The sequence below is a fragment of the Urocitellus parryii genome, chromosome 8 (genome assembly GCF_045843805.1).
Source record: "Urocitellus parryii isolate mUroPar1 chromosome 8, mUroPar1.hap1, whole genome shotgun sequence".
NCBI classification, from domain to species: Eukaryota; Metazoa; Chordata; class Mammalia; order Rodentia; family Sciuridae; genus Urocitellus; species Urocitellus parryii.
In genome coordinates this window covers 53294927-53310323 of record NC_135538.1, presented here as the reverse complement: position 1 = coordinate 53310323, position 15397 = coordinate 53294927, and the positions used below count along the sequence as shown (strand labels likewise).

The 15397-nt window shown below is 42.2% G+C and overlaps 1 protein-coding gene across 1 annotated transcript in view; it reads left to right on the top strand.

The window, feature by feature from the left end:
- The window catches only part of Armc2 (armadillo repeat containing 2), a 110148-nt gene that overhangs the window by 14219 nt on the left and 80532 nt on the right, over nt 1-15397 (top strand). The window contains exons 4-5 of the mRNA XM_026389622.2: nt 3936-4104; nt 10682-10889. Coding sequence (XP_026245407.2) covers nt 3936-4104; nt 10682-10889 — 377 coding nt within the window. The remainder of the gene's footprint in view (nt 1-3935; nt 4105-10681; nt 10890-15397) is intronic.

Sequence of the window (15397 nt, the reverse complement as noted above, 5' to 3'; positions counted from 1 at the left end):
CTCTCTGCCTTCCTAGAGTTCTTGCATCAGGCATGATTTTGAGAACATGCATGTATTCATGTGTGAGTTGCTTTACAAGTTGTTATATCTTGAGAAGCTTTCTGATGTGGGATGTCACTGCCCCCTTCCAGGGCTAAGAGAGACCCTGCCCGCTCTCTGGGGCTCTGAAGAGTCAAGGGCAGTAAATGGCCAAGGTCCATAGTGTTGGGTGAGCCTTGGCCACCTGGATTGCGTCTTCCTGGACTGGGTTGCTCTGTGAGAACAGTCTGTTTTCAGTGAACTCTTGCAGTTTCATCAGCTGGAACAAATCATAAACTCGGGCTTCTCTGGTGTCCTTGATTATGTTCAAGTCCCCAGTTAGCGTCATGAAACAAAGCCTGAGGGAGGGAAGGTTCTCAGGCAAAGATTTAAACTTGCACCATTCTGTGCTTTCTAAAATTATTTGAATTTTATAAGAAAAAGTTTTTTTTAAAAAAAAAAAAACTGATTTTCTTCATAAAAATCATTTTGCTCCACAAATGGAAGAATGTTTTACAGAACCCAGCATGAAAGAAATTGCTAGGCTGAAGATGTATCTCAGTGGTAGTGTTTGCCTGGTGTTTGTGAGACCATGGCTTCAATACCCAGCACTGCAAAAGAAAGAAAGAAAGAATTTTGGACTCATGTAGTAGTTTTCTCTTGAAGAATTAAAAATGCTTTACTTGTATTTCTTTATTTTCTAAACAGTCTAGTAAGATGTGTGTTTAAATGAGATAAACAATTTTTAAAGGTCAGTAGTAACCTCGCACAGTGCCACACATCTGTAATCCCAGCGGCTTGGGAGACTGAGGCAGGAGGATTGGAAGTTTGAGGCCAGCCTCAGCAACTTGGTGAGATCCTATCACAAAATAAAAAGGAATTGGAGTTGTAGCTTGGAGAGTATCCCTGGGTTCAAACCCCAGTATAAGAAAAAAGGGGTGGGACAGGAGGAAAATGGAACTAAATTTTTATTATACAACTGTTACTAATTTTATACTAGGAAAATAGTGCCTTCTATCAAAGAGCAGTTATGGCACTTTATCTTGCTGCCAGAGATAATTTGGTTACTCTCTTTGGGGGAAAAATTGGCTTTCCAGACTATTTTTTCCATTTTTTTAAAAAATATTTATTTATTTATTTGTTATTGGCGGACACAACATCTTTGTTTGTATGTGGTGCTGGAGGAGCGAACCCGGGCCGCACGCATGCCAGGCGAGCGCACTACCGCTTGAGCCACATCCCCAGCCCCCTATTTTTTCCATTTGTAATAAGCTCTTGTATTTAGTATCCAAAATGTTTATAACAGGGGTAGAGGGTCTGTAAAAGGGGCCATTTATTTGATCTGTATCATTATTATTTGGCCAACTTCTTGATCTTTATTTCAGTTTCAAGGTACCTATAGAAAATAGACATACTGAGATAAGGAAACCTTATATCAACCTTCAGTATTGAGGTTATCCTTATGTATTTTGTCTTTCCTCATTATGTATAATGCACTTATTTTCCCCTATTATATTCTTTGCTTTTCTGTTACTATTTAGTTTCATAGCCTAAGTCACATTCTTATGATTATTTTGCAACAAACTGGGGAGACTAAAAGGTAAAGCAACTATGTATTGAACAAGTATAGCACAATTTATGCAGACAAATAAGTGTTACCTCCTTCAGAACAGACCCCTGAAGCATCTGTGTCTTCGGTCTGAGTGTGGTGGCACACAACTGTAATTCCAGTGACTTAGAAGGCTGGGACAGGAAGATCTCAAGTTTAAGGTCAGCCTCAGCAACTTTGGCGCAGCCCTAAGCAATTTAGCAAGATCTTGTCTCAAACTAAAAAATGAAAAGAACTGGGGATGTAACCCCTGGGCTCAATCCCCAGTACCAAATGGGAAAAAAAAAAAAAAGAATCTGAGATTTAATTCCAGCTTGATTGTATCAGGCTGTAATTGTATTGTGTCAAGGCTATAACCTTGACTTTTAGGAAGAGTTCAAATTAACCGGGAACCCTCCCTGTCCCTGCCACACACACACACACACACACACACACACACACACACACAAATCAGGTTAACCATATCTACTGAGACTTTGGGTGATTAGAAATGTAGCTCAGTGGTAGAGCACTTGGCTAGTATGTGTGAGGAACTGGGTTCAGTCCCCAGCACTTCAAAATAAACAAACAAATGGGAACCAAATTTTATAAATAAGGAATATGCAGTGTGTACAGGGAAGGGAGCTAGGATTTATGGAGCTTTCGTAACAGGAAATGTATTTATGTCAGCATCCTTATAAAATGGGTTTCTTCTTTCCATATCGTAGCTGACCAAGTTCAAGAAGCAAATGGCAGGTTCACATAACCAGTAAATGGATTCCAATCGGGTTCTGTTGGATCCCAAAGTGATTTACTCTTTCTTCTATGTTCTGCTGATTATATTATTAACCTTTTTCTAACTGTCTCTAAAATGTATCTCTAAAATCATAAAACTAATTTTGGGAGTCTGCTTTGTAAACCAGATGCAAATAAGAGGAAATAAAAAATATTGTTATAGAATGGCATCATTATTGAAGTAAGCAAATTCTTGGCGGGAAAACTCTAATGTCTATGTCTATGTTCTAGTAGTATATCTGAGAAAACCAAGTATTTTGAGAGGATGCATCATACATAGTAGATGATTTTTCCAAATTATCTGACATGATTTTCACACTGGATTTTTCAAAGATGTGTTAATTAACTTATTGGACAGTGAGTCGTATCATGTTATGTAAGTGACTTGAGGAACTTTAACTTAATTATTCCTGGTTAGAGCACTAGAAGCGCTTGCTGCCATATGGCTTCTCTTTCATAGACAAATACTTATGCTAAAGTTAGAGGTAAGAAGGACAGGACCACCTGGTAATATTGAAACTGGAAGCTTAGTCTCCTGTGAGGCCCTGACATGGAGCTGGAGGCCATCTGGAGGTTAGACCAGCAGGAGCTCTGGCTGTCACAGAGTTTGGTGCAGGTTTTTTTTAAAAAAAAAAATTTTAAGGAGCTAGGCATGGTTTTGTGAACCTGTAATCCTAGCTCCTCAGGAGTCTGAGGCAGGAGGATCACAGGTTCATGGTTAACCTGGGTAACTTAGTGAGAACTTGTCTCAAAATAAAAATATAAAAAGGGTTGGGGTTGTAGCTTAGGAGTAAAGCACCACTGGGTTCAATCCCCAGTACCACATACATACACACACAAAAATGTTGTTAAGCGATTAGAAATTTGTCAGTACTGTTCCTTTCCAAAGGATCATCCATACAAAATTCTTGAGATGTAAAAAATAAAACATTTCTATATCTTATGTCCAAGCTAGCTTCCTGCTTTTGTGTTTTGTGACTTTTTAATCCAAATCATTTTAAAATTTTGGCATTATTTAAAAAATACTTTTGTCCAGGATATGTAAAGGTAGCATTTATAGACCACATAAGTCTTGGCAAATAAAGGGTCCAATAAGTGTTTTCTGAGCTAAATTGAACACAAAACTTTGCAAGGCATGTTGAATGTATTATACATAATTTTACATACAAGTAATATCTGTTTGCCAGCATGGGTAACTTGTTTTTTCAAATATGCTAAGCAGTACAGCAGAATGGTTAATACAATTGACAAAAACAGTTAAAACACTATACACACACACACATACCCACATATACATGTAAATATATCATGTTATATATTTAACCCATTTTAATTAGTGTGTACACACACACACACACATATCTCATGTTGAGTAAAGTGGGCCAATGAGACAGTAGAATTAGGGGGCCAAGATGAATGAAGTCAAGCAGAAAGCCCTGGTTTTCTTCTGGAAGGGTTGGGGCCAGCTCCAGGGTAGTGAGCCTTATTTGAGACACAGAAACTCATACCAATCATTTAAAAAATCTCTTTCCAGAAACCGAAAGCTCCGGCATCTCCCAGCGCAGAGGAGGATCCTTGCTTTTCCTTTCCTAAACCCCCCGTGGACCCTGTGAAGATTAGAAGAATAAGCAGTGCCCGGGCGCGCTTATTCAGGGCAGCCTCCCAGGGGGCTCTTCTGCCGGACAGATCCTTTCCCGCCGAGTGTAAGGCTATATAACCTCCTTTAAACCCTGGGACAGGCATGCTTCTTGAAAGTGTGCACAAAAAATATTTTTATATAATTTTTCCTGACCCCCCAGGTGATTTTTATCTAAACTGAGAATACTGGGCAAAAGCTGGCTAAGAAACATACATTTTTCTAGATATTTATAAAGAATTTCTAAAAATATCACAGTTCTTAAAAAATATCACTTGGTAGGAAAAGAATGTTAGGATAAGGGTTTCCAAATGGATGGTTCACAGTGGTGAAAAGAAATAATTTTAAAGTTAGAGTTCAAAAAGTTGTTAATTTCATTCAAAATTAATGAAAAATTTAAGAATTTTACAAAGTGTACTAAGCTTAGGTTTTAATATCATTCTGATTCCCTGTGAATATAAGCAAAGCTTGAATGAGACTCTTGTTCCTGTCACAGAAGTGCTGGCAGGTAACTAGACCTGGAGCAAAGAGGCAAGGACCTCACATTCTCAGGAAATCACCCCCGCTCTAGGGCACACTGAGGGTTTTCCAAACTACAAGGAAGAATCCATCAGTAGGACAATAATCAGTGTGGTAGATCACACTTTTAAAAAGGAAGTAGAATAGAAATAATAGGCAGCATTCTACAGTAGGGTAGGTATTGCTTCAGGAGACTTCTCTTCAGTGGTGAGTGTGTGCTCAGGGTCATATTATAAACTGGCTCTCACTATGGAAAACTACCAGGAGCTGGCAGAACCAGGCCTCCCTGCATCATCAAGCATTGCTGAAGAGCGGCAGGTACAGTCACAGACAGTCTGAAGATGGACCTGGTGGGCACAATCCTCCACCTGAGCTTCGTGCTTATTAGACATATAAGCATTTTCTCTTTTTCAGTTGCCAACATATAAAAAGTAGGAGACTCTCATAGAAGAATCCAGATTCATGACCTCTTATGAAAAATCAAGATCTGGAGAAACTGGGTCCCCATTCCAATGAAGAATGATTGGAGCGGAGTAGTGCCCATCCTGTCGCCTAGAATATGGCCTGCAGTTCACATGTGCCCCAGTCTGCTTCATTTACTTGCCTGTGTGATCCCTGACATAGAGGAAGAGGTAGAATCAAGGAGCAAGGAAAAACAAAGGGAGGTGCAGGTGCGCGCATCACACCATGGCACTATGACCAAGCGAACCATCAGGCAGCTTCTTTACCTCAGTGTCCCAGTTTGACATCTCAATCAGTCTGATATTTATTGGGCCTCTACTAAGTGCCAGTACCATCCTAGGCCCTGAAAGTCCCACCGCCAGGAAGCCTTCTGTCTAGGGAGGGGAGAGGGATGGTAACCAGAGAACAAATAGGACAGTTGAAGAAGATAAAGGAGATGACTACATAGGGAGCACTGTGGCAGGGGTGATAGTTTGCTGTTGCTGAGGGGACTCTGTAAGGTCTGTTAGAGGAGGTGACATCTGAGTTGACCTGTGAATGATAGGAGGAAGCAGCCATGGAAACATCTGTGGTTAAAGTGCCCAGGTTGAACCAAGTACCAAGGCCCTGGTGGGCACCATCTCTGGTGGAGGTTGCAATGGCTAGCATGGCAGGAGGCAGCTAGACAAGAAAAGGTGAAAGGAACTGGGACCAGAGGGCTACATAAGGCCTTGGGACATGGACCACGGACTGGGCTTTATTCTTTATTCCAGTGAAAAGCCAGGGTTTGAGTGAGGCAGAGACAACACAATTTCTGCTTCTAGTTCAGTAGGGCTTCTCATCTGTAGCTGCAGTCACCTGAGGAGATTTCCCAATGTTCTAGCACTGGAGTCCCATCCAGACCATTTAGATCAGAGAGAACTGATAGTGCTTGCCAAGACGAGAGGGGACAAGCTCTGAGCCCCCGGTCACTTCTGGTGAGCAAAATGTTTTTTTTTTTTTTGGTTCTGAGCGTAAATATTGCTATGAGGCATTGAACTCCCAGTTGCTCACTTTTGAAACCCCTGCTGCTTGCTGACCTGTCCACCTTGACGTGAAGATGACTTCGGGATGCAAAGCGTGCCTGGTGCACCGTCCTCATCCTCAGGGCCCTGCCCTTGTTTGTGTGACCACAGCACCTTCATTTCCCAGCAGGACGCCGCACCTCCCAGATGCTCTGAAGCCAGTCTTTGTTACAGTTCTTTTATCCACCCTGTTGGCAGTGGATTGCATCCCTGCGGCCTGTGTCAGCACTCAGGAAATAATGGCAGTAAAAAGTCACGGTCATTTTAAAAGCACACATCAATTAAAAAAAAAAAAAAAAGATACTCGGGCTCTCCTGTCTCAGAGTGCCTGTCATTTGTATCAGAGCTGCCTAAGTTTTATTTTGGAGGCTGTCTACTTTTTAGAAAAGTTAGGCTTTGTTGGGTAACAGGCCAGAGAGACAACTGTGCCTGGAGATAGAGCGTGAGGCCTCTCCCTGGTGTGAAGTCATTTGTAGCTGACACAATCTGGCAGTCAGGGCTGGGGTGTGGTGGCAGGTTTGGAGTTCCTAATTTAAGAAAATGAAAGGGGACGAAGTGTAGGTAGGCATCCCCATAGGGCCAGTAGTTTAATTGCTTTGTGTTCAGAGAGGGTTTTAGGCAGGACCTGATGCTGTGGCTAATGCCTCCCCAGTTACTCAGACCAGAGACTTCGTGCAGACACCACCTTCCTACCAGCGCCTGTCCCTCTTTCCTTCATGAAGCCTTCATGAAGCCTTCATGACTTCCTAAAGACTGCTCAGTCCGTGCTCCTTTTCTGCCACTGCCCTGCCAACTTCATCACCTCTTGCCTCCTCCCTGTCTTTCCCCCTTATCTGCCCTCAGCCCACCAGGGTTCTGCAGTTAGGATGCAGGAGGGTGGACACAATGACCCTTAGCCTTTGGAACTGCCAGCAGAGCCTGGGGAAGCCAAGCTCCCAGCAGGATGTGACTGCGAGCAGCAGCAGCCTTATCCTTTTATCCCCATGACCCACGGAAAATGATGGCATTCTATGTCTTCCATAAAGCACAGAGGTCAGAAAGCAAAGGAATCCGATTGCATCATCCCCAGGCTGAAATCTATTCAGAGCCCCCCTGTGCCTCCATGAGGATTGGCCAAACTGAGTTCCAGGAATTCCAGGGAACATTTCTAGAAAAATGTTTATAGCTTTTCCTTGGAAAAGGAGCCTAGTATTCAAGTAAGTCAGGGAAGTGCTACCTAATCCTTGCCTGTTGGATGGACTGGGAAAAGCCATCCAGTAAAGACATCTGTTTGATTTTAATTCAACCCAAACCTGCCTGACTTTGAAATCTCTCTCTTGGGAACACGGTTTGGGAAATGCCAGCCTTCCACAGAAGTGAGCAAACTTCTTCTGTCAAGGGCTGGATAGTAAATATCTTCAACCCTGTTGTCCATGTGGTCTCTGCACAACCTATTCAGTTCTGCCATTAGAGTGTGGAAGCAGCCATGGCCTGATTTATAACCACTGAAATTTGAAATTCATATAATTTTCACCTCTCATAAAGTATTCTTCCTTTGATCCCCCCCACCACTTAGCCATTCAAAATTATAAAGACCATTCTTGGTTCACAGGTTATACAAGAACCAGAGGCAGACCACATTTGGTGGAATTGTAATTTGGTCTAGCAGATAAAGTCCCAGCTCCTTTGCATGCACAGCTCTGTTGTGATCTGGCCCCAACCTAATGTTCTAGGCCCTTTTCTCTCCTCTCCTTATGCCCTTTAGAAGTCAGTGCACCAGAAACACAGACCCCCCCCCCACCCCCTTACATTTCCTACATCTGTCCAGCTATTTCAAGCCTTGGGCAGGACCCACTATTTAATTTTTTTGGCTTAGTGCAAAATGAAAATGGGAGACTCTTTTTTTATAAAATAAAGAATTTCAAGATGGTAACAGCAGAGCATTAAGCCAGGGTGCCCCTACTCCCTGCTTATATGGGTTGTACACACATGAAACTGCCTTTGACTCCAATGTTTTGCTTCTTTTTCTTCTGTTTGCCTCCTCCTCATCTTTCCAGATACTTCATCACCTCTAGAATTTTGCCCTGACCAATTTCCCACCCCTCAAATCCTCTCCATTCTCTGTGCCTCCTCATTACCTGGCTGGTGCCACACACTGTACTACACTGATCTCCTTACAGATCCGCCTCTCTGTCTCCTCTACTATATGGAGCAACTGCAATAAGAAAAGCAGTCTTCTCCATTTGTAGCCCAAGAACCTAACAGGTTGTGGTGTGTAGCAGGTATGCAAGAAACGTCTGTGAAGGGAGCTTTGCCTTCATAGTGATGCTGCAGGTGACTTTTTGTTTGTTTGTTTAAGCTTGCCCATGGCCTGTTAGAGAATTAGAACAATATGATACAATATTTGCCAGGGAGACACTAAGTGTCCTACAATGCTCAGTTTGATGGTGGACCTCCATCAGGAGTCAGTGTGAGCCCCAGGGCAGCTCTCCACTACACATTGTAGTAACAACTGACAAGCTCACCCTGGTAGACTGTGAAGATAGAGGGTGCAGCTTCTCTACTTGTAAGTACAGTTGGGTACCTCCCCGCTTCTAGAAACTCTGTGATGCCTAGGACTTCTTTGTCACCACAGGCTCACTTGTGCATGGAACCCTAGCACATAGTAGTTTTAATAAACATTTGTGGAGTGAATGGATGCAGGAAAGAAATGCTAAAATATAACAATAGGCTGAAAATCCCTTGCAATCTAAAACAGGATGTGTGCTTTATAATTTACTAGTAAAGTTATTTAAAGTGGCATGGTGCCAAGCAGAGAGCCATGGACTAGAAGTCAGGATGCTTAGGTTCTAAGAATAATGATGACAATAAATCCTAAGTTTTGAGTTTTGCTAGCATTATGTAAGTCACATCATTGAATTCTTACCACATCCCCAAGATATGGCATCCACTGAAGAGGTGAGAGAGCAGTCCCCTCCCCATGGCAGAGCTGGTTCTTGGGTGCCTTCACTTGAACCCTGGTCTGGTGGAATCCAATAGCCTGTGCTCAGCCCACCTCCACCCCTTCTGGCCTTCTTGGTGCCCTTAAAGTTCATTTAACCTTTTGGGTTTTCAGTTTTCTCATCTGAAAAACAAAGGTTAGAATGGCCAGTTTCTCAGGTTCCTTTCAAGCTTTTCAAGTTCTGAGTTTTGAAATCAGGGAGCTTGGTCAGAGTGGTAGAATAGGTGGTTTTGTTATGATTAATTTTTATTGGTTTACTGGTTACTAATTAGGTGCAAAAGAAGAACCTTGAGTTACTTTGGAAAAACTTGTTAAACACTATTTTTTTTCCTATGCAAAGCTCATTTTACTGCCACCTCCCTCTGTGCTGTGGGAGACTTGCTTTTCTTCCTCTTTGACAAATGTTTTCTCACAGGCTCAAGTCTAGTAGCAGCATAGACAATAAGCAATCCCTAGGGACAGTTTGCTGATAGGAAGTGTGTCTGAAGTCTAACACCTGCATCCAAAAACACAGTATGTGTTTCGCTTCAGAGTCAGGATGCCTTCTTGCACCAGGCTCATTCCTTTCTGAAGCCCTGTGGACATGTGGCTGCCTCCCCTTTCTGTGGCATGACAGCACCCTGCTGGGCCTCCATTCCTGGGCCCTGTCCAGGCCTCACCCTCTGCTGGCTCCCTCCTCCTCTGCCCTCAACACTCCATTCCCAGACAGGATCCTGCTCTCAGGCCTCCACACTGGCTGTGGAAACACTGTGCCTCCTCCTCTGATGGCCCTGAGGATCTTGCCGTCCCCACTCTACCAGACCCTCAAACAAAAGTGCTCTCTGCTTCCACCACACCCTCACTTCCCTTTATCTTTCTTCACTTCTCCACTTTAGCTTCTTTTTCTTGGGGGGGGGGCAGGTGTGTGTACTTATCTTATTGTGGTGTATTGCTTATTGTCTGTTTATACTTACTAGGATGTAAGCCTTGTGAGGTCAGGGGTCTTGTTTTTGTCACGGATGCACCCAAGTATCTAAAACAGTGCTTGATAGCAGGGAAGCACTCAATAAGTATTTTGTAAATGAAAAAATACAAGCCAAATTCAGGAAGAAGAGTTATTTTTATGGCATATGGAAGTACATCAATGGATCAGGTAGTTCCTAAATCTAAACTGTAGTGTTTACCTTCAGGTAGACCCTAAGCCAACAGAGTTAGCATCCTATTCATTTTTACCTGCAGAATTGATGTCAAACCTAAAATCATGGTGAAGTCTTATGTATGTTCAGAAAGGCGTTGACCATAAAAGTCTAGATTTGGTCAAGTAATGTATAACTTTAAAATTCTATAAATTCTTCAACTGAAAAACAATGTTGAGCCAGGTGCCGTGGCACACGGTAATCCCAGCAGCTTTTGATGCTGAGGCAGGAGGATCAAAGTTAGCCTCAGCCATGGCAAGGTGCCAAGCCACTCAGTGAGACCCAGTCTCTAAATAAAATACAAAAATAGGGCTGGAGATGTGACTCAGTTGTTGAGTGTCCCTGAGTTCAATCCCTGGTACCAACCAACAAACAAACAAATGACGACCAAAAAACCCCAATGTTGAAAGGGAGTGACTCCTGGAAAAGGGAATACTTAACAAAACATTTCCTTGGTTATTGCAGCAAAGAAGACCGTGGTCTCCAAAGAAATGGTCATGATGGGGAACTCTATGGTGGAAATAAATGGGACTTATTTAAGAGACTCAAACACCATTGGCCATTTGAAGAGCCACCCTTTTCAACTAACTTATGATGGAGGCTTCAGAGAAATCAAACAGCAAGAAGGGTTCAAAGGAACAACATCCTTACCATCTCGTCTCGGAAGTGGAGGGTCAGTATTCTCTTTTAATTTAATTTTCAGATCAAGATAACTAAATACCAATTTGTTCTCTATCTTATATAGATGATTAATTTGATCTTTTCCTCTTATATAAACACATTGTAAGTTAATGTGTGCGTAGGAGAGATTTCTTCTCAAACCTGAATGGAACTGGTTGCAGATCATTCCCTTTTTAATCCTTAGGAACCCTTTTATTCATCAGTGCCACGAATCTACTTCCATGGGTTTTCAGAATAAGGTTTGGTTGGACGGTTCCAGCCAGCCCCTGAGTGACAGCTGGCATTCTCTTTGTGAATAATCTGGGATTTTTGACTGGCCTAGAATGCCCCGTTACTTCCCTTTGGATTAGTCTGCGGTTTTTAACGCCACAGACATGAACACTTACTTTATTCTCCAGTAGAAACTTGGACTAAATATTTAGTGGTTAAAGCAGGAAAGTCCTGTGATGTGCTATCCCTCTGTTAGCCTCTCATAATCGAATGATTAGAAATTACTTCATTTCATACCACATTCCTAGATAGAGCATCCATGAGAAATGCTTTCCCTATCATATTTAGGACTCATGGAGAAACTGGTGTTCTCTGTATAGACCGTGTATTTTTACCCTGGTGTGTTACTAAAAAAGGCTGAATTATTGGAGGCTGGAGAGGGAGAGCAGGCTGTTTCCCAGTCCCAGGCAGAGTGATGCTAAGATAGGCAGAAGGTCTTGGGCTGGGCAGGGTCACTCAGTTAAAGATATTTTCTTCTAGGACATTCCATTGGGTCATCATGGACAATTGCCCAGTGCAAATTTGCTTAACAAGATAAAATTCCACGGGCCATTTTAAGAACCAAGCGTATGTTGCTCTCACTTTAGATTTTGGGTCTGACTTTGGCTCACACACTTGTACGACTAAAAACTGTTCCCCAAAGTGGCTGCTTGTCAGCTTGTTAGTTGAGCTGAGCTGACCTTGTCTGCTAACACAGCCTAAAGAGTGTCACACACACGGGATTTATATTAGGCAACCTAGTAGTCCTCGTGATGTCGCTCTGCATTCAGAACATTTTTTTAAATTAAGGGAAAAATGAAATGTCTCCTTAAGTGGAAGAGAACAAGTTCAAATTGGGACTCTGGGAGTTGGAGCACAAAACATCAAACTGGCCATTGCAGACCAATCTTTTCCAGTTGGTGAATAAGAATAGACTGTGGACCTCAGCGCTTCAACATAAAAGGCAGTGGGAGAACTTGTGTTCCTTTCAGTATTGAAGTAAAAAGGAAACGTTTATCTGGCTGCATCCATCCTTACAGTAATGAAAGCTGACGAGAAAAACCAGACAAGAGCCGTCTGATTTGTTTATTTATTTTTGCAAACCTTCAGATGTTGCAGAACAATCTGGCAAGCCAGAGTTCATTATGTCTTCCTCAGTCTGGGACAGCAAGGGCATTTTCAGTTACATATTTTATCCCACAAACAGCAAAGGACAAATCCATTAGGAACTGGAAGCACTTCTTCCTGACTGTCCAAAATTATGAGGCGGTGGCAGCAACGCTAATTGTTTTTCTTTTTTTTTTGTTTTGTGAGGACAGCCCTTGGGTCAGATAATGAGTGTGTCTGGCTTTGCAGTACACCCTGGCAAGTTCAACTTCCAATAACATTTCTACTCTATGAATCTTTACCTCCTTTCATCCTGGGGTGGAATTTTGTTGAAGTAGTGCCAACAAAAAAAAAAGTTTATACAGTAGGATTAAAACAAACCAGAAAATGGAAACTCTTAGCAATTCTCTCATTAATTACATTTATGAATCAGTCTGGGACACTTGATAATTGTTTCTTGTAAACATTTAAGTGAATAATTCCAAGAAATGATCTTCGCTATGCAACGGAGTATTCCCAGTTTTGATGTGCAAACCCTACCCTCAATTAACATTTTTTCATCTTGAGACCATAAAGTGGGAAATGAAGAGTCGTCTCAGTGAGCTGGGCTGGCAGAAAGGAGGGAAGAGAATGGAGATTACAGTGGGTTAAAAGGACCGTGAACAGCTAGATGGTGCAGAGGGGACAGAGCAAGTGAGGACATGCTTGCTCCCAGCATGGGGTCCTTCTGGGCTTGTTTGTCCTTTGTGTTGAGTGGTTTTCTCACTCAGGAGAGGGCGGAACAGTTTATTTCAGTGAAACTACACTGATCTGTACACCCTTAATTTACAGTATGGGATAATTTAGACACGGGATGGCCTGGATTTTGACTTCATGCTCATTATGATGAAAAATGGATTTGCCAAAGCCAGGTATTGCTGGAAACAAGATATTGGAGGTGATGTAACTTTCCAAAAGAGAAGACACTCAAACACTTATGGAACTGTCATCCTCAATCTATGCACCAGTTAATGACAATTTCCTTGTATCCATTTAGGGATTCATTTAAGGCATGGACGGCCTGCTCCACAGCGATACTCCATTACCTCTTACTTTGTATTTCCATATGAATTACAAATAATAAAGCTGCCATTAAGAAAAAAGTATGTGTGTACATCTCCATCCTCCGTCCATCCATTTCTCCGTCCATCCTGTAGTCTGATCTGATGAGCTCCTTTATATATCTGCTTAAGTGCCTCTTCAGACTTTCTGTATAAATGCTGTTCAAACTGTCATGATGTGACCCATTGGGAGAGCCCAAAGGCAGCCAGTTGTTGTGGAGAGTGTGGAAGTCTTCTCTAGGAGCCAGGATCTCTGAAGTTAGGTTTGGTTCCCTCTCAACCTCTTGATATAGCTGAATAGTGTCAGTTTCCTAACACTTGGAGGGGCTCAATTTTTAGTCTATTAAATGAAAATAATTGCTCCTCCATTCCCATCCCCTCCTAGCCCTCACTGTAGATTGAGGAATGATTGCTAGGACTTGAAAGTCTTCTTTAAAACTACCAAATGCCCTTAGTATTGTTGGAATAAAAAATAAAGTGGGCTTCAGGTTAAATATGGTAAAGCAAAAGCATTCTGCAGAAACCCAATGAAAGTAGCAAAGAATGAAAAACAGAGAAATAAATGTCAGCAAAAAAGAAACAAAAAAAGGTATAAAACAGGGAACAAACTTTACAATGCAGTACAGGCTTGAAATTTTTGTCTGCCCTGGCAAGCTTCCCTCTGGGAGCAAGCCCTCTGACATTATACAGTAAATCCTGCTCTGTCCGCGTTTGGATGAGGACGCACAACGGCCTTCCCTAACTCCCTTCCCAGGGGTAGCTGTGTCACCCAGGGCTGGCTATCAGGGTGCTGCAGCTTCTCCCAGCTATGGCAGTTGGTTCAGAGATGGGCACACAATCCAAGCCAGACCCACAATATTTCTCCCTGGGCTTTTATTCCTCTCTGATCTCTTCTGTTCTCCAGCGGTTATTGTGAATATTAAATGAATCAATACACATAAATCACTCAGAGGCCTTAGAGGAAAGTGGTCTTTCTCCAGATTCACAAACTTGTAAAGATGATATGGCCTTGAGGCCAACACTGTCATTTTCACTGCCTTTTGGAGAGAGACTCTGAGAGGGAAATGGAATGTAAACAAGCAGAACCAAAGAATGGAGATAGTGATCAAGCTCAAGGATGATATATTTAAATTCCTAGATCCAGCTGTTCCTGAAGCCACCACATCCACATTATAGAGTGCTCTGTTTGTTTTGTGTTTCATTTTTTGGACAAGGACAGTGTGTGGCAAATCTTAATTAGATTTTTATACTTAGAACATTGCAACCAAGAAATCTAGCTGATCATCCACATTCTATGAAATCTAGATGGACACAGGGGGTAATTTGAGGGTAAAGATGACTCCTCAGATCTTGAGCAAAAACCAGGTTTCTCTTGTAAGGATGTGGGCAGGCCGCAGGAAGAGAGAGAGCACCCCCCTAGGGATGCCATTCAAGATAGAGATCATGAAGTTACTGGGACAGAGGTGACATTCTCTCCTCAGTGTCTGTGAGCTGGGGGGTTGGTGTGTGTTTGAGGGAAGAGGTTTGGATTAGAACTGAAGGGGCCTGTCATGTAAAGGGGCTTTTCTGTGAGTCACGTCAGTCTGTTCCACACACACGGAGGGACACACAGTCCCAAGTCAACCAAAAGAATAGATTGGTGATTGGATGTTCAAGAAAACAAAGTACTGAGTACCCTAGTTTGGTGGATTCTATTTGGCTTCAACAAATAAAGACAGATTATTTTAGGATAAGAACCAACCTTGGACAAGAACTCAGATATGTAAAGGACATAATGAGAGGCTGAAGAAAACACATCACAAAAGGTAGTATCCTCCCCAAACATGGAAAGTGTTCAGAGAGTTTCCCATTATCTCACAGAAATTACAGATAAGCAACCATTCTCTTTTTTAAAAAAAGAAAGAAGAGCTCTTCTGTGGGTTACAAGATATCGATTACATGCCCACATGAGGAGATTTCTGTGTATTAATTCATTTAATACTCACAATGACCTTTGAAGAATGAAGAACAAATCAACAAAAATTAAGACAAAACACAACTTTCT